Here is a 20,423-nt window from a genome sequence, read left to right as displayed (position 1 = left end):
ACACGGGAATGTAGACAGGAAATAGTAAGGTAGATTCCAGTGCAAAAAATAATTCTTAGGAAGATGAAAGGTTTAAAATGGAAGCATGTTCCAATTTTATTTGAAAAGTAGTAAAATAGGGAAACAATGCATTGGCAACGCATACTTTTTACATTCACCTTTCGTTGTGGGACATTGTTTCCCTATTTTACTACTTTTCAAATAAAATTGGAACATGCTTCCATTTTAAACCTTTCATGTTCCTAAGAATTATTTTTTGCGCTGGAATCTACCTTACTATTTCCAGTGAAGTGAGGTACTTCTCCTGGAGCGGAATCCCCGGCCAATTCACCGGTGATTCAGCTTCAGAAGTCCCTGACGTCACTGTGTCCATATATGGACAGTGACGTCAGTGACTTCTCCTGGAGCGGAATCCCCGGCCACATCGCTGGGGATTCCGCTTCATAAGTGCCTGACGTCATTGTGTCCATATATGGACAGTGAAGGCAGAGACTTTTCCTGGAGCGGAATCCCCGGCCAATTCGCCGGTGATTCCACTTCAGAAGTCCCTGACATCACTATGTCCATATATGGACAGTGGAGGCAGGGACTTCTCCTGGAGCGAAATCCCCGGCCACATCGGCGGGGATTCCGCTTCAGAAGTCTCTGACGTCACTTTGTCCATATATGCACACAGTGAAGTCAGTGACTTCTCCTGGAGCGGAATCCCCGTCCACATCGCTGGGGATTTCGCTTCATAAGTTCCTGACGTCATTGTGTCCATATATAGACAGTGAAGGCAGAGACTTTACCTGGAGCGGAATCCCTGGCCAATTCGCCGGTGATTCCGCTTCATAAGTCCCTGACGTCACTGTGTCCATATATGGACACAGTGAAGTCTGTGACTTCTCCTTGAGCGGAATCCCCAATCCCGGGCTTGGGGATTCCGCTCCTACAGTGAGCAAACAAACACCCTCCTCCTCCTCACATGCGCTTTGGACTGTGAGGAGGAGAAGGAGAGAGAGAGCGAGCGACGGCACACACCGACACCACAGAGTTAAAACTTGCGCATGCGCAATGTAACATACACGGCTGCTGAAGACCCAGCCATATAATTTAACAGAGCATGCGTGGTAGTGTGTCAACCACGCATGCTCTAAGCCGATGGGGAAACACGTGGTACAGTTACATCATTTATGACGTAACTGTACAATGTGAAAACCGGAAACCCGAAACCGGAAGTTAGGCACGAATGGACGGGTATGCACAGGAAGTGCGAATTTTACATTGACAAGCGGCCACGTGACGGAACAGGGGATACGACGATACATCCAGCTAATCAAACGTAAGTACATTACAAAGTTATATGTTTTCTATTGTTTAGTTTAATTAAAAGTAATTTTTTGCTTCCGGAAAACCCCTTTAATAAATCTGCCCCATTGTTTTCAAATTTTACAAGGTAGTTTACAAAATGTAAAAGCCATAGTTCAATTTTTTTCTACAACAAAGGGCCACCATTCTTGTATTCTTGTATTAGTATTCTCACATACTGTATTGGGGGCTGTGTTTGAACTGGAGATGATAACTGCTGTCAATGCTAATAAACTATAAAAAGCATCCTGCAAAGTGAAGAAGATTAGCGCCAACAGCTGCTGGATTTCAGATCTGAATCTTCAAAGGGGAGAATGTTGCATTCTTTCACTTGACAAGGCAATTGGAAAAAACCTATAGGGAACATTTTAGAACTGTAATCAGAACACATAATAGCCTCATTCTTATTTTGCATAAACGATAAGCAATTAGTTGGCTTTCTTTGGATAATAATCTGCAAGAAATGGAACTGAGACATGCATTTATATTACATTCCCCAACTGATGCTGCCACTGATATTGCCTTATTTAGACAGCCAGTTAGGGGTTAAATGTAGTAAGTAAAATAAATTATGTTTTTTTCTCCTGTAATGGTAATCTTGTATTGGTTTTAAATGAGCACTAAAGCATGTGAGTGTATACCTTGTTCTCGCATACTGCTTCCACATCCCCAGCTTTTGTCAATTAGACTACATCAGGACTTCAAAGTAAGAGCAACATAGTGGTCTGTAGCTTCTAGAAATGTGTAAACATGCTTGAAAATATCTAAGCGATATATTGTATCATGTGTGCATGGTACAAGGGCCGGCATCAACTGAGTAGAACTTCAAGGATAATTTCAATAACGCAAAATCCATTGATTCAGGTCTTCAAAAAAAATCTGACGTGCTTATAACGGAGCTACTACAGACAGACAGACAGACAGACAGACAGACAGACAGAGACACACACACACACACACACACACACACACACACACACACACACACACTGATTATATTAATATTTATTTACAGTTCATGCTTCATGGCATGTGAACCTATAAATCTAAACATATTTTATTGCACTATACTTATGTGGCATCATGTTGTCATCTAGCCACTATGCTAATAAGTTCAATGGAAGTCTATGCATTTATTATATTTAGTGGAAAGATGCTGTGCAAAACATGATAACAAGGGGCTACAAAAGTGATTGGCCCAACATGAATTACATGACTCCTTTAGCGTCACCCGTGAAATGTAGGAAAATCACAGGATGTCACAAGTTGTTGGTGACTTTTTATCACACTATAGTCATGGTGAAAGTCACTGTAATGTTTCAATTTTTCTGCAACCACCAATGCAATAATGTGTGACTGTGGAGCCTAGCAACTAAACGTACCACTGATCCCCAGGTAAAACTCCACTTGGGATGATGGACAGATTTTTGCCAAGAAACAGTCATATTTTTTAGTCTTCATAAAAATCAATGGACATGCCCTAAAGAAAACAGAACAGGTTCTGTAAGTAAGAGAAGGCTAATCATTTCCAGCTTGTCTTCTTCTGATACTACAGCACATATCACCCACATCCCTTCCTGGTAGTACCTCCAAATTGATGGCTATTTAGTTACTCACTTCATTAAAGTGTAACTTGGGAAATAGGGAGATCCCCTCTCTGAAAAAAGAAGCAAATGATAAAAGAGACAGGACATGGGCTACATTTAAGGTATATATTAAGGTGGCCAACAAGATCTGAGAACAGCTCATGTTTGGAGGGGATGGAAGTAGAGGGCATATATAGCATGCAGTATAAATATGAACACTTGGGATTGGTAGGAAATGGGTTCAAAAGTGGTAATTGAATGAATGTCCATCGGATAGCTATCATGCTAAACTTTAGGGACCGATGGTGGGGTGATGGTGGTGGGGCGTATTCGGAAACCCTTGTTTGGGGACCAACAGAGCTTGTCCCTTTTCAGGTCTCAATGACCAATTCATTTGCTGATGTTTCTTCCAGAGGCAGGAGACCACTCTCGAGGATGTCTTTATACCCTAAGAGAGCATATGAACTGGACTTGTGTGACAACCACTATAAGCAACTCACTTATTTCTAAAGCAGTTATAGCATATAAAACCCCCAATAAGGACAAATAGGATTAACATGATTATTAAAATGATGTTGACTTCAGATACCAAGGATTTAGCTGGCAACATTTCTCGCAAATTAAAAGAAGAACTTGCTGTACAAGTGAGTCAGACTATTAGGCTTCATCTGTGAGCTGTTGGACTCCATTGCCAAGTTGAAAAAAAAACATGGATTCGCAAGAAGGAATTATAAAGGGCAAATGGATGGGCTTTGAGTTGACTTTTAAGGATTTATATCTAGATTTTCATCTTTGAACACTATTTTACAGTTTCTATAAAGATGTAATCTACATTGAAAGTTGAGTAACTTTGTAAATACATTGTATTACTTATCTTGTACTAGTCCTGAGTTAAGACTTTAATAATAAATAATAATAAATAATAATAATCTTTTTATATAGCACCAACATATTACACAGCACTTTACAATTTAGAGGGATCATAAACAAACAATATCAGACATTACATAGTGACAAAGTTCATTTACAATTCAAACAAGGGGAGTGAGGACCCTGCTCGCAAGATCTTACAATCTATGAGGAAATAAGGGAGACACAAAGTGTAACAGTGTTTGTTCTGTACAATGGTTCGGCCATCTGTTATACACATGGGGTGGCACACATAAAGCTGCATTAGACGGTCACCAGCCAGTATCCGTGTATGACGGACATGAAATACAGTATGGTGCAAGGAGTGTGTGGGAATCTTATTCTGATGACTAATTGGGCCAAGGAAAGGAGTCAGATTAGGGAATGTTATAGGCCTGCCTAAAAAGATGTGTTTTCAGGGCACGTTTAAAACTGTGGATATTGGGAATTAATCTGATTGTCTGGGGTAGCACATTCCAGAGGACAGGAGCAGCACGAGAAAAATCTTGGAGACGGGAGTGGGAGGTTCGGATTATGGAGGATTTTAATCTAAGGTCGTTGACAGAAAGTAGAGCACGGGTAGGGTGGTAGACAGAGATGAGGGTGGAGATGTAAGGTGGTGCAGGACTGTGGAGAGCTTTGTGGGTGAGCGTAATAAGTTTGAATTTTATTCTGAAGGGGATGGACAACCAGTGCAGTGACTGGCACAGGGTACAGGCGTTGGTGTAGCGGTTGGTCAGAAAGATGAGCCTGACTGCTGCATTGAGGATAAATTGGAGAGGGGAGAGTTTGGTGAGGGGAAGACCGACTAAAAATGAGTTACAATAGTCAAGACGAGAGTGAATCAGAGCAACAATGAGAGTTTTGGCTGCTTCCTCCATAAGAAAAGGGCGGATTCTTGAGATGTTTTTGAGGTGAAAAGGACAGGAGCATGTAAGTGATTGAATGTGAGGAGTAAAAGGTAATATCGGAGTAAAAACTAAGCCTGAGACAGCGGGCATGCTGCCTAGGAGTTATGGTAGTGCCACACACTGAGATGGAGACATAAGGTTTAGGTAGGTTAGTAGATGGTGGGAACACAAGGAGCTCAGTTTTAGAAAGATTCAGTTTTAGATAGAGAGAGGACATGATGTTAGAACAACGGACAGACATAGTCCCTTACCTAAATTCTGGGTTTGACCATAAGAAGAAGGGACTCATGCAAACGGCCACTTCCTACAAGCTCTGACTTGTAAGAAGTCATTATATAACAGTCTATAAGCCCTACTGTACCTCTGTATGTCTATGATTTCATACAGAAAAATACATTGTGTTTTTTACATTAAAAAAATTGTGCCATAGGAATATTTCTTTTTGGCTGATCTGACAGTTGGGACAACATTCTTCAGTCTGTTATCCTAATCCTAGTTTTTCCTATCTGTAATAAAGGCAAATGATTACCTTTCTAAATATTGAAGTGTTTTCTATATATGTTACGTCTATTTATTTATTTATAGATAATACATAAAGAACACAAAATTTTATTCTTTAGATGTAAAATAAACAATTACTACATACTTGTTCAATTGTATTTTAATACTGTCTGCTTATATGATAACTATTGGCCTGATGGTCATCTCACACAAAAATAACTGTATTTTAAATAGAATTTATATGCACATTATGCAAAAAGTATGCCCCTAACTGTATATGACCACTAAGGGTTGAAAGAACTGACATTAAACTCTCGATCTGCTCAAAAGAAATCCAAATGCAACCTTTATCTAAACCTCCCAGGAACGCTGGTGAATTTATTAATGAAGTAACATTTCCACTTCCTGCATATATATCTGATGATTATGAGACTGAATAATTAGATGCTGATATAGTATAGAATTAATGCAGCTTCAGTACCGTATTATGTGGCTGTAGATACTTGTTGTTTCCTTGTTGCTAGTTCACATTTAACAGCTTATTCAGTTTTATTTGATGTAATCGTATTTTTCCTATGTTTACTTGAGAGTACTAATACTATTCTAATAAGCACCGGAACAGTAGAAAACACATGCATCATCCTCAATATGACTGTCATTTCCTTTAAACATGACAAAGGCCACTGAGGCATTTTCCACATTAAACATGGCCCGTAATTTACTGCACATTTCTAATTAAATAATTTGAGTTACAGTTTTCTGCACAGAAAGGTAATGGGGCGTAGGTTTCAGCATTAGGCTGCATACATGAATGTCGCACACAAGCCACAATCTATTTTAAAAGTAGACACTATTGGATAACTCCTCAGCCAGCTACAATAAGATAGAATAACAGATCTACCTTAAAATGAAGACACATTGAAGTATTTGTTTGTGTGGTTAAAGCATTGGTCTGATGCAATTGACTAATACAATTCTGTTCTAAAATCATAGAAGAACGAAAACTATTTTTGGTGTCAGTTCAGCAATGAGTGTTCTTGGCTGCACCAACACCAAGATACGGTAGCGCTGTGTTCCAGAGATATGGAGCTTAAGGTGCACGTACACTTATGATCCAATTAGTAAGCCCCCAAATGTTAATTTAACATGAACATTAGGCAGCACTTTCAGGAATATCCACCAATACAAAGAAAAGCATAAAAGACAAAGCGGCAACTCGCCAGCCTGTATGAAATTCTATTTACTTCTGCCCATGAAATGTCCATAGACAATTGGTGAGGGAGGATGCTCCCAGCAGGGAAACAGCCTGTTTCGTGTAAGGCTGGGTTCACATGACCTATTTTCAGACGTAAACGAGGCGTATTATGTCTCGTTTTACGTCTGAAAATACGGCTACAATACGTCGGCAAACATCTGCCCATTCATTTGAATGGGTTTGCCGACGTACTGTGCCGACGACCTGTCATTTACGCGTCGTCGTTTGACAGCTGTCAAACGACGACGCGTAAATTGACTGCCTCGGCAAAGAAGTGCAGGACACTTCTTTGCAACGTAATTTGAGCCGTTCTTCATTGAAGTCAATGAAGAGCAGCTCAAGATTACAGGCGTCAAAGACGCCTCGCATAATGCGAGGAGGAGCTTTTACATCTGAAACGACGCAGCTGTTTTCTCCTGAAAACAGTCTGTCTTTTCAGACGTAAAAGACAGTTCTCGTGTGCACATACCCTAACACTTCCTCTGGCCCGACTTTCAGGATAAGGACTCGTGAACAAAGCCGTATTATAGATCTGTGTTCTATGGATTCGTAATACGTATGCCTATGATTTTATACAGAGGTTTTTTGTATATGAATTCGTGAAAAAAAAAAAGATGGCATCCTCCAACAGACGCGACATTAGAAAGGTATTCCTCTCGGAAAGCATTGTTTCTAGGGGAGAATACATTGCTGTACAGGTGCACTTACAGATATGTCCACCATTACCTTTGCTTGAATTTGGTTAAGGACTTCAATTTCTCATTAAACCAATTCAATATTATATTGCGACATTCTACAAAAACCTTTGACAGGCTGCAATTCACATCAAAACCACCGGGTGGCTGCACATAGACACATATAGCATAAACATTTCGTGAGAGATTATCACAAAATTATGTTGTTGTTTTTTTAAAGCTGGTCATCTCTGGCCACACATGTCAGGATATTTTGAGATTACTGGAAAGGTAATGAAGGACACGTCTGTATATGCTTGTACATGAAGTGACTACATTTCCATAATACAGAACCATAGGGACTCCCTGTACAGCCAGAAGGTTTTGGCACGTGTATGAGGCCTTAAATGCAACAAGTGGTATTCTATACACGCAACAGATGCCAAACTTTGGTTCACACTGGTATCTTTCCTAAGCATACTTGGGATACTGTGTGGACATCGTATCTCCTGTTATGATGAAGAATTAAAAAGTTACAGATCTTACCATTGTCTTCCTTTTCTCTATATATTGTATCCACTCCTTCTGCTTGGATTTAAAGATATTACAGCAGTATCTTATAGGTTCTCCAGAGGATGCAGAAATTAATTGCAATAAGAACACATTAAAACTATTCAAAGTTATCTGAGTGAAATGATTAGAAAGGTGGAAGTACTTTATATAATATAAGGAAACTTAAATTTCAAATGCAATTAGTTATTTTTATTATTATTATTATTATTATTATTATTATTATTATGGCCCTGAACAAAATTAGCCAGCCAGGAGAAGTTCTGTTTCCCTGTGGTTGCCTTGACTTTCTTTTAGGCAGTTCTAAAAGTATTCGGCAGCTGGCTGCTATATGTCTTAAAGAGGCTCTGTCACCAGATTTTGCAACCCCTATCTCCTATTGCAGCAGATCGGCGCTGCAATGTAGATAAGAGTAACATTTTTTTTTAAAACGAGCATTTTTGGCCAAGTTATGACCATTTTTATATTTATGCAAATGAGGCTTTCTAAAGTACAACTGGGCGTGTATTGTGTATGTACATCTGGGCGTTTTTACTTCTTTTACTAGCTGGGCGTTGTGAATAGAAGTGTATGATGCTGACGAATCAGCATCATCCACTTCTCTTCGTTACCACCCAGCTTCTGGCAGTGCACAGACACACAGCGTGTTCTCGAGAGATCACGCTGTGACGTCACTTACTGCCCCAGGTCCTGCATCGTGTCGGACGAGCGAGGACACATCGGCACCAGAGGCTACAGTTGATTCTGCAGCAGCATCAGCATTTGCAGGTAAGTAGCTACATCGACTTACCTGCAAACGCCGATGCTGCTGCAAAATCAAATGTAAATTTGCCGAGGCAGTCAATTTACGCGTCGTCGTTTGACAGCTGTCAAACGACGATGCGTAAATTACAGGTCGTCTGCACAGTACGTCGGCAAACCCATTCAAATGAATGGGCAGATGTTTGCCGACGTATTGTAGCCCTATTTTCAGGCGTAAATCGAGGCATAATACGCCTCGTTTATGCCTGAAAATAGGTCGTGTGAACCCAGCCTTATTTATACCCTACACTTATAATGGTATTGTGGTAGATAGGTGTGAAATTCAATAACATCCCTTTTTTGGCTAAGTATAATATAATCACATATCTCTATTTTTTTTAATATTAGGTGATATATTTATTGTAATTTTTTTTATATATAACTTTTGAGTGCTGGAATAACTGTTTATCTACATTTCTTTACAAACACTGGGGTGGTGTTTTCTTCTTCTTGTGCCACACAACTACGATTACACAATGGTGGATCATCATATGGGCGTTTTTTTTTGCCGTTTTTGACACGAATCGTGGGAAAAAAACGCGACAACTGCAATGTGTATGTCCCGCAAAAGGACCTGCAGACATAGTGTGCTGGTTCTCATGTCTCACTAAAGTCATAATCTGAACAGACCCTGTTTTTATCCAGGACTGCTAATATGGAGGAACTGAGCAGAGTGAGGGCCTTGGAGTCAAGGGGATTCAGCAGCATGCTGGTCAGACATATTATTTTATATTTCTGTTCTATTTTCCAATCAACTCATATTATATAAAATTATTATTGGATCAAAGCCACTCAGCGATCACATCACCCCCTAGTCACAGGATTGGAATCACGTTGCCTTCATAGCATTGCTCCAGAGTCAACCATCTTAGTCATCTAAGTGATGTTACATGACTGAGCAGGCATCTGGCACTGCCATCACAACCGTCATTGTGCCATTGTGTCATCTGTTATTAATAGGCCACACAGATGACACATGTCAAAAAAATAACATGTAAACGTGACAAAAACGCTAGCATTTTTGTAAAGTGCTTTTTAAACTACATGTGTTTTTTGACGCATTTTGTGTGCGCTTTTGGCACATTTTTTGGTGTGTAATTAGGACTCCCATTGACTATGGGAATTATGCTCCAAAGAATTGACCAGAAGCTTCTTTTTTTTACGAAACTCATTTTTTTAAACACTCTTTTTTAAGTGTGTGTATGCACTAATGGCGTGCTTTCCCATTGATGCCAATGGGAAGCTTAAATCATGCATTTTTTACGTGTTTTTCGATGCATAAATTGCGCAGAAAAACACGTCAAATACACACCGTGTGAACAGGGCTTTATTATTTTGTTGTTATTAGTAACATCAAAATCATAATCATCTTTTAGGCTTCGTTCACATTGGCGTCGGGACACCGTTCATGGGTTCCGTCTGAGCTTTCCGTCAGGGGAACCCAAGAACGGAATCCAAACTGAAACAAACGGAAACCATAGGTTTCTGTTTGCATCTCCATTGATTTCAATTGTGACGGATCCGATGCATATGGTTTCCGTTTGTCACTGTTGTGTAAGGGTTCCGTAGTTTTAAAGGAATGAAAAGCGCAGTCGACTACGATATTGATTCTGTCAAAATGACTAAACCCTTACACAACAGTGACAAACGGAAAACATTTGGACAGGATCTGTCACCCTTGAAATCAATGGTGATGCAAACGGAAACTTATGGTTTCGATTTGTTTCCGTTTGGATTCCTTTCCTGGGTTACCCTGACGAAGAGCTCCGTTGGAACCCATGAACGGAGTACCGATGCAGATGTAAACTAAGCCTTACACAGAGGACAGTGATAGTAAGCCTGGGCAGGTTTACATGGTCCATGGTCGCTTCACAGTTAATAACTTTATATTTAGTGTTTCTGCCACTGCTTTTCAGTCTGAGAACTTATACTATATATGAGGTATGTGGAGAGACTTGTGCTGAGAATAATGTTATATTGAGACTGAAATTGGCCATGATCTGGTGCATGGGAGGCGAAACTTTATCTTGTCAGGGGGCCCAGAAAGTCTATGGCTAGCCCTACCGGGACTTACCATGTTACATGGCTGTTTGCTGCATGCTAGGAGATGTAATATTTGGACCAGCCATGGACATTAGTCTGATAAAAAAAAAAACACATCTTATTAGTCTGATGAAGAACTACATCTCACATGTCATGAAGCCTTTAGTGTGTATGCCGGTTAGCATTTCACATATGTTTCTAACAGAGAACCATCAGACTTTCTTTTCAAATGTTCTTTTATTGATTTTACAAATGAACCATACAAAGCCTAAGGTAATGTTACAATGCACATATGGATGTAGAAATAGCCATTGACATGTCCGATAATGTGTATTAACAAGATGGACTTTGAGGATAAGGTGCTTAGTTGGCCGCTACAGAGGATATAAACACATTCATATGTAGCTTTATATGTGAACAGAGAAGAGGACATTATACAACTCAGGATCATTGAAAGATAAGTGAAGGAAATAATTAGCAAATGAACAAAATTAGGATATCCTAAGTGTAGTTTGTTATATTCAGTCTGGAGCTTATAATAAAAAATGAAGGCATTTACCAATATATACTTAATGTGCAAAATTTTGCCCCTGTCCACACTTTAGTCAACCCATATAATTATTCAAGAAAAACAACTTTGATCCATCTGATGTCACTTTAGATGATGTCATCCATGGTTATAGTCATGATAGTCATGTTACTGCATCATCTGAGGACTCAGGATCTGCATATGTTAGGCCCCATGTACACGAACGTGCTTTTGCGGCCGCAATTCCCCCGAAAATCCACGGGAGAATTGCGGCCCCATTCATTTCTATGGGGCCATGCACAGCAGAAAGAACAGACCTGTCTTATTACGGCCGTCTTCTGCGGTCCGGGCTCATTGAAAATAATGGCTGCGGCCATGTGCATGTCCCGCGATTTGCGGGTGGCTCGCAGCTGACAGTCCGCAGCCGGCCGACCCGAAAATCACGGCCGTGCACATGGCTACGGTCGTGTGCATGAGGCCTTAGAGTATCAACCTGACACATTCCATATGATGTGCTGTACATAGTGTGAAATATCTTTTCATTGTCTGAAAACATATTATATATTCAAAGCCTTTTAAATAAAAGGAAGGAAACATACCTTAGAAAACGAGACAGCTTTTTATTTTTCTATTCTTTGTATACAGTTTTACACTTTACTTTAAATAAATTGCACCTCTGTTCTATCCCCTCACTTCTAGCCATTGCAAACTATGAGTACCAGGTGCTTGAGAAGATTGAATTTACCATACAATTAGCTGAGAATCAAGTGAATTCAATCCAGCAGGAAAAATTGGTGGGAAAGCCCCTGTGCATGCGTCATATCCCAACATCAAACTGTAAAATGATTGAATACATGAATAGAAAAATTCTGTTTATTCTATTGTCTGCACCCTTGATTTTTTTTGTAATGCCAAAAATGTCTAAGTAATAAATAAACAACTAAATCACTACATTGAAAAATAAATATATTGTCTTTTTTTTGGCTTTATGTAAATAGGACTAAACATTGAAGAGGTTTTCCGACTTTATGTAATAAAGTTTAATAATTGTATCATGAAAAGTTGCTTTTATGGTATGTTCACACGCTAGCTGTCATTTACGGCTGAAATGACAGCCTGTTTTCAGAAGAAAACAGCTGCGTCGTTTCAGCCGTAAATGCTCCTCCTCGTAATATACGAGGCGTCTGTGACGCTCGTATATCTTGAGCTGCTCTTCATTGAGTTCAATGAAGAACGGCTCAAATTACGTGGCAAAGAAGTGCCCTGCACTTCTTTGCCGAGGCATTCAATTTACGCGTCGTCGTTTGACAGCTGTCAAACGACGACGCGTAAATTACAGGTCGTCTGCACAGTACGTCGGCAAACCCATTCAAATGAATGGGCAGATGTTTGCCGACGTATTGTAGCCCTATTTTCAGACGTAAAACGAGGCATAATACGCCTCGTTTACGTCTGAAAATAGGTCGTGTGAACCCAGCCTTATGCTCATTGATATAGACTGGTTTACTAGCTGAGCAGTGTAGTGAGAGCTGTATTTCCTTACACTGGCTAGTGGTTACACATGTTGGTGAATACAGCTCTCACTATTGAACAACACCAGATCTCACCTAGCATTGTTCTTTGCAAAAAGAAAAGAGATTAAATAAATTTTTCATAAAAAGTTGTTTGTGCTGATAAAAGTGTAGGTGGATCTTCAGAAATATGGGATCCATATTTTTAAATGCCATTGTGTAGGAAAAATGGCTTAAAGTTTTAAGTCACTCCAGCATCTGCTGATCACTGCAGTTCTGGCTCCAGAAACCACCAGCAATCAGCTGTAATCACTAGGTGAAGCTGTGGCCAGCCATACATGTCCTCAGCAGCAGTAGTGTTACATACCTGCCCATCAAATGAATGGACATCCATTTAATACAGTGAAACATCCCCAGAAGTCGACCCCTTTAAGAAGACTCCCATACAGACCAAATATTTCTGTGACCAATTTTCCCCACTGTTATAGTCTATGGAAGCTGTTCCTCTATAAGCAGACCACTCCCTTATCTGACCAAAGACCACTTCTTTGAAAAGACCACATATTGGACTTACATGTGCTGTAAATCATCTGGATGCGAATCCGTGCCAAGCCGAAACACCGGACCAGAGAGAGAGTAGGAGGAATAGACTTGTTTTGCACATCAGGGAGAGAAGCTGTCAGCATCACGCCGCATCATTGCATGAGAGAAAGCAGGAGGAGGAGCATTTTTAGAACTACAGTGCGCAATAGGAAAGGAGGGAAGAGAAGGAAGGAGACTGTCGGAGAAAGGGAGGGTGCAGCGTCATGCTACACTAAAAAGCCAACGCGGTTGCTGAGTAAGACTGCAACTTAGGTGTCAAGGTTAGTAGTGAGGGGGATATGGACAGCAGAGCGTGACTAAGATTTAAGAATAAAAGGAGCCAAGCTGTTGTACTGTTCTGTGTAAGGATGAGAGGGGAGCCATTATGGGGACTAGGAATGAGAGGGGGAGCTATTCTGGAGAATAAGGATCAGGGGAAGCCATGCTGGAGACTGGAAATGAGAGGGAGAGCTATGCTGGGGACTGGAATGAGAAGGGGAGCCATGTTTGGGACTACAAATCATAGGGGGGTCCTAATAGTGACCAGGTGTCAGAGAGTAGTCATGCTAAGGATTAGGAATGACAGGGGGCCATGCTGGAGACCAGGAATGAAAAAGGAGTGATGCAGGGAACCAGGAATGAGAGGGAGCCATGCGGGGGACTAAAAATGAAAGGAGAAGCCATGCTGGGGACTAAGAATGAGAGGTAATTGTGTGCTGTACATGAATGCTGACTGCATTACATACTTTAACCAGCCTTCTGTATACTTTTTTCTTTGAGAGGACAACCCTCATATAATAACATTTTCTGTGCAATTTTAAGTGGTTAGCTCAAAGAGGTTTTACTGGACTGGCTGGGTCCGCCAGAGCAAGAACCACTCTCCATTCAGGCCAGAGGCTGAAAACGTGCACAAACCAAATACTTCTCAGTGTACTTGGGATTTCAACGACTAACGAGAAAAATTTGTGAAATCATTATATGGGTATAAATTCCAGAGATTCATCACGATTCCCATTCTTGGAGAAGCTCTTTTTCTCTTATGGGAGAGGAAATTTGCAACATTTAACAGATTTTGTTGATGGCATGAAACGAATAGGTTAGTCTTGATGCACTTGAATCCCTTTACTTACAACTGCACTACCTGTATTATTAAAACTGACTTATAATTCAGAACTACTGGATAAACATGGTGTTTCATTCGTTCAGAATTATTTTCATTTTTCATAAGTGAAAATGTTTGCTTATTTTTGAGATACACAGTTCAACAATAAACATTTAAGTAATTATTATTTTGCTGTGTATTATTAGATACAGAACATCGGCCCACATTTATTATTCAGAGAAAAAAAACTGCACAATTTATAACTCGCCATTTAAAAAAGGAAGATCCAAACAGGAAATAAAATATTTTTATTGAATATTTGCTGATTATGTCAAGGTTTTTAACAACGATCTGAAAACTCTACTGTGGGAATCACTACACAAGTGAAACTAAATTGTAACCACTTCATCAAAAATGAAGGTATACACAGCAAACTTTGTTAGCCCGCGGGTCACGAGCAATATGGCAAGAGAAAACACCCAAACATTTCTACGAGATACAGGAAAGAAACTCACACATAGAAACACTCAAGCAGGCAGTAAGTATAGACAAAGGCAACTAGGATTTCTACAGCATCAGATTCTAAGACTTTACACAGCTTTGTCCAAAAGGTAGATGTGGCTGTTTATGGTTTTTACCCTATTCTGATCAAATAGCAGGTTCAGTAAGTACATCACTGTCTTATATTAAGATTAGGCAGTACAAATGCATTAATATCTATTATGAATGCACCTTGGGCAGTATGAACCTGCATTTTGAGCATATCCATTAGACATATACATAAAGTTTGGAAAAAAATAAGAAAAACAACAACAATAATAATAATAATAATAATAATAATAATAATAATAGTAATAAGCTGAAATAGTATGATGAATTTGGGTCAAATTAATTATTGTAAGTATATATATCACCTTACTATTCCAGATTATGCAGCATACAGGCCTAAACCTGTCCTACATTATTTGTGCCCTTCTAGAGCCAAGATAACAGGGTACCTACGCTGGTTTGGTAGTAAAAAGATCTCATCTAAATGAAAAAAAATTCTATAATTAAGTCCTTATTAGTAATATATTTATACAAAATACCATAAAGAATGATCATAAGTATCAATTGCACAGCTAGATATAACTGCTATTTGTACCTTGGCAGAGACATCACCGATGCCCCTTGTCCATTTATGATGGAGTAATGCCCTGTTTTGTATCCATAATTCCGTGTCTTAAAAAGAAGAAAAAAAAAAACAATTCAAAATAAATGTCCCCTATTCCTAATCTGTGCAATGAAAATAAAGGTAACTATATTAATATATTGTTGCACAAAGTCTTTTCACCAAATGATATGCTTAAAGGATAACAAGATAGAGTCTACAATGTTTATTGATATATATTTATATATATTTAAATATAGATAATTTACGGATTATATTGCACAGTGCTCAATACATTGCTGTGTGATCTACCTATTCTGTATCCAAAATAGAGCATAGCGCCCAGTTTCAGATTGGTCCATAGTAACCTATTTGTGCTATGCTCTCCTGCAACAGTGCAGTAGAAAGAGATGGCAGTATCAGTACAATATCACTATAGAATTAATTGATTGCTATTCACTGAGAGAACTAAGTTTTATCTAAGCACACACGGCAGTCACAGTGATACACAGAGCAGTCGTTTAAGACTCTTATGGAATGACTAATAGCTTCATAATAGTGCCATTTACTACATAATAACATTGAAAACATTTAAAAACTCCTCCTGAAATGAGCATCTAGTATACACAAGAGGGTGCTCCAGTTTGCTAACACTTGTTCTTTGTTTTATACCATTTTTAAAGGACAAATTAAAACTTATTATACAAATAGTATATATAAAAAAGGTCACTAGCTGTTTTGGCTTACTTGAAGTGCATTCAGAATTATGGCTAAATCAGTTTAGTCTTTATATATATATATATTGGGTCACAATACTGATTGTTAACTATGAGAACGTAGGTGAGTGTGTACCAGGCACAATGCTTTTCAGCAATGTTTAGTATGCCTCACAATCTGTCCGTGAAACAGGATATGCGGGTAGAACATACATACATAGAGTATATGAAATATGGAATGTGAAACGCACAGATAAACCACAAGATGTACATTCTATCTAAAGCTAAAATTTACAGGACTGTGTCTGACGAGCAAAAAGTGCTGTATGCACAAGCAAATCTCATGGGATATTAGTAGTAGTCCTGGAGAGTATACATACATACACACACATATATAGAATCTCCACAGTCCCTGCCATTATCTCGTCATTCAGATTGAAAAATGCCACAATTTTAGTTTTGTTTTTTTAACAGATAAATATATACAAAGTAATAGCTTGGCATCTAGTGACCAGACCTGCTGTGGACATTTACACGTTTCCTCTAATCGGAGCTGTTGCCTCTAACTGAAATCGACACATATGAACTAATTTGCTCACAGAAAATGTGGAATGTACGCCTATATTGTAATCGAATGGATCTGGTCAAGGTCAGATTTAAGTTGTCCTTTAAGATGTCAGTGCAACTCTACTAGTGCCTTATAAGTTGGAATTTCTCCTGGAATGCGGACGATACAATAATTAACCTGTAATATAATATCAGCTCTTCTATATTTAGTCAATTTACATTGTTTAAAATAGAACATCTTATTAAAAACATCGAAGTATACACAGAATAAGAAACGCGTACAACATACAAATACACAGACTAGAAATAAATGTTGGCATACTGTTATATACAAGAGTGTGATAACAAATCGATTCATGCTCTATCTACACATCATATTGCTTAAAAGAAGAGTAAAGGGCAGTTGTGTGGCGCACAATATGTTTTCTTTTTGAGGGAAATAAGGACATTAAAATTTGTGCAAATAAAATGAATAGGTACGAATGACCTGGATTAGGAATGCATGGAAAGACATGAAAGGACCCATACTACTGAGGTATTTACATATACTGGCTAAAGAGCACTATATGGGCAACTGCAGATTGGGTTCTCTTTATTTCTTGACGCCAAGCATTACATCTACTTCCTCCTCAGGCTGTAAAGTATGCCACTGTGCAATGGGTCGTCGTGGATTGGCCAGCATGTCTGACCAATGCCGGAGCTCCGCACCAGTACAGTTGTAGCCCACAAACACTTTCCCAATGGCATCATTTTTTCCAATCTTGTCATAGTCCAAAACAGTAACAACCACTTGCACTTTCTGAAAAAGAGTAAAAACAGCAGATGAAAAAGAGTATTTTGATCAGAAATAACATGAGTGATCTTAAGTAATGAGTAAATAAAACTTTGGTAAAATAGGCAGGGCTGTTAGTATAGGGGGTGCAAAGATTATAGTTGCACCTAGGCTCTAGGGCCTGTGAGCCACTCTGCCAGATAAGGCCCCATGCAAACAGCCATGCTAGTAATCATGGGCCGCGATTGTGGGCACGGCCGGCCGTGGACAGCCGCCTGCATTTTCGGCCTGTGCTTCCATACATAGCATGGGAGCACGGCCCGTAAAAAGCAAAAGATAGGACATGTCCTATTTTTTTCGGTGCACTTCTACGGCCCGGACACTTCCTGTAAATAAACGGGAAGGTGTTCGTGGACAACAGAAGTGAATGGGTCCATAATTGCGGACCCAAATTGCGGTCCGCAACTACAGATGATTTTTACCGTCGTGTGCATGGGGCCTAAAGGAATACCAATGCTTATTCTCTGTACTGTGACAATACTGTATATTATTCCTTTACTGTGGCATAACTCTATGCATTCTCTTTTAGCTTTGTGTTAATAACCTCTGTGTTGTGACATCATTGCATCCATTATCCTATAGACACTATCCTATACTGTGATATCACTGTGCAATAACCATTTCCTGTTACTTCACAGTGTTTGTTATCCAAGTACTATGACATCACTGTTTTTGTTATTCTTGTTTTGGGACATCACTGTGTGCATTATCCTTGTATTATGATGATGTGACTATTAATCTTGTGCTGTGACTACTATGTTTATTACCCCTGTTCTGTGATATTATCCCTGTTCTGTGACATCCCTGTGTGCAATCACCCTTTCATACAACTTCAGTTGTTATTATCTATGTACTGTGACATCATTGTGATTCTAATGTCAGTTTTGTGACATCTTATTATGTATTATCCCTGTTTAGTAATACATTGTGATCATTATCCCTGTGTGCACCATCCCTGCCTCATGACATCACAGTGGCTTCTTCCTGTGCTGTTACTTCACTTTGGCCATTCCCCATGTGTTGTGACATCACTGAGTTTATTATCCCTGTGCAGAGATATCATTGTTTTGTATTATGTACCTGTACTGTCACATCACTATGTACATTACTCCTTTACTTCATGGATTATCCTGTGTTGGAATATAATTGTGTGCAATATGCAGGTTCTGTGACATCACTGTAAGAATTATTCATGTTCAGTGACAACGCTTTGTGTATTTTCATGGCTGCAAGTATAGGAGGTTTAGAGATTGCAGCTGCACCTGGGTAATGGTACCTGAGGTGACTTAATGGTTCCTATGCCACATGACAGTAAACACTCTGCTATAAATTGCATGTAAAGTGTCATGAATATCTGAGATCTGCTCACATAAGTTGCTATTTGTCCATTCATTCTACTCCTGAAGGTGGCAGATAGTGATTGCCTCATCAGGAGAAACAGGGATAGGGGATCCCCGTTCTCCCAATAGTTAATGATCCCGGAAGTGGGACTCTCACCTCTCACCTATCACATATATATATATGGCATATCCTGTGAATATGCTATGAATGTTTAAGAAGGGAAAACCCCCTTAAATCTAAATTAAACCTAAATAATATATCCAATGATATATATGCTTGACACTATAATAGAGATAAGCAAATCGAAATGCCTATTTCGCTGCCTTAACTGACTAGCAGATTCACTGGTCCATAGAATAGAATTGAAGCGTCTGCTTGCCTATTATTCTCTGAAAGTCTTCCAAAGCTTATTTTGAACCCGTTGAATCAATTCACAAATGCAGGTGAATCAGATAAATCAGCAAAATAAATCATTGAAAAAAAATAGCTGATCTCTAAAAAGAAGCTTAATATAAACTAAAAGGGGCAATAATCTGCAAAATGCCATGGAATATGTTGCTGCAAGTATACAATAGGAACATTTTACCAAAATATTAATATTCTATGTTTATATTCTCTTGCATCCAAGGAAAAGAAGTGTACAAATACCATTTTAGAAGTGAACAATCAAATAGTATATAGAAATATATTTGATCATTTTACAGTAGCAAGTAGATTTTGATTATGCTAGTACAGTAGCATATTGTTATGGAAGATTATGCAGAATATATGGCTATATAGTCTTCATATCTGGAGAGAGCACCTGTGGATCTGCATTACAATATCTATTCCTTGTGACAGCCTGTGATAAGGCAAATTATGGTAACTGTCAAAAATGATGGGAGGAAAAGTAGTAAAATCTAATTTCCTCTTATCTGTATAACATTTGGCTGGATACCTCTTGCTATTTAGTCTGAGATGTTTCTATTAGAGCCATTGCTATTTAAACATAATGCCCCTTCATCAGTTCAGCACTTATATAATGAAACAGTGCTGAGGTTCCCATACCCAAGACCACCTATCTCTGGACCTAGTGCAGATAGAACGCAGAAAAATTTGTAAAACGTGAGTAAAAAGCGTGAAAAGGATGGCGCCATGCAACACGCTTGTTCTTTACATTTTCATCAAGCTCTTAAAATACTATTTTAAAAAGAAAGTTGAAGGGCTCCGTACTATATAATAAAATGTGATCTGAAAGCACAGACAATGCAGTAATTACGTCTCTCGTTACATCCGTTCTGAAGCAGAATCAGATAGGAACCATGTTTGGATGCTCCAAGGTGATGTTTCAGATTACCTGAATTTGCTCAAATGGTACTTCAAAGCTAAAAGACTCATTGTAGTAGGGATTAAGTGTATTCTTCTTAATAGTTGTCTTCTTTTTCTTCAGTCTCTTGCCATTCTGCATGAGATGAATTTTCACATAGGGATCTGGAAAGATTTAAATTTAATTA

The 20,423-nt window shown here is 39.0% G+C and overlaps 1 protein-coding gene across 2 annotated transcripts in view; it reads right to left on the bottom strand.

Annotated features, from left to right (window-relative positions):
* Positions 1-14,615: 14,615 nt before the first annotated feature.
* The window catches only part of SYT1 (synaptotagmin 1), a 514,105-nt gene continuing 508,297 nt past the window's right edge, over positions 14,616-20,423 (bottom strand). For both annotated transcript variants that reach the window (XM_075857001.1, XM_075857002.1), the window contains exons 12-13: positions 20,267-20,400; positions 14,616-17,556 (exon numbers count right to left, since the gene is read on the bottom strand). In XM_075857001.1, the coding sequence (XP_075713116.1) occupies positions 17,350-17,556; positions 20,267-20,400 (341 nt within the window). In that variant the 3' untranslated portion in view covers positions 14,616-17,349. The remainder of the gene's footprint in view (positions 17,557-20,266; positions 20,401-20,423) is intronic.

Source organism: Rhinoderma darwinii, chromosome 3 (genome assembly GCF_050947455.1).
Source record: "Rhinoderma darwinii isolate aRhiDar2 chromosome 3, aRhiDar2.hap1, whole genome shotgun sequence".
NCBI lineage: Eukaryota > Metazoa > Chordata > Amphibia > Anura > Rhinodermatidae > Rhinoderma > Rhinoderma darwinii.
This window is presented reverse-complemented; position numbering and strand designations above follow the sequence as displayed.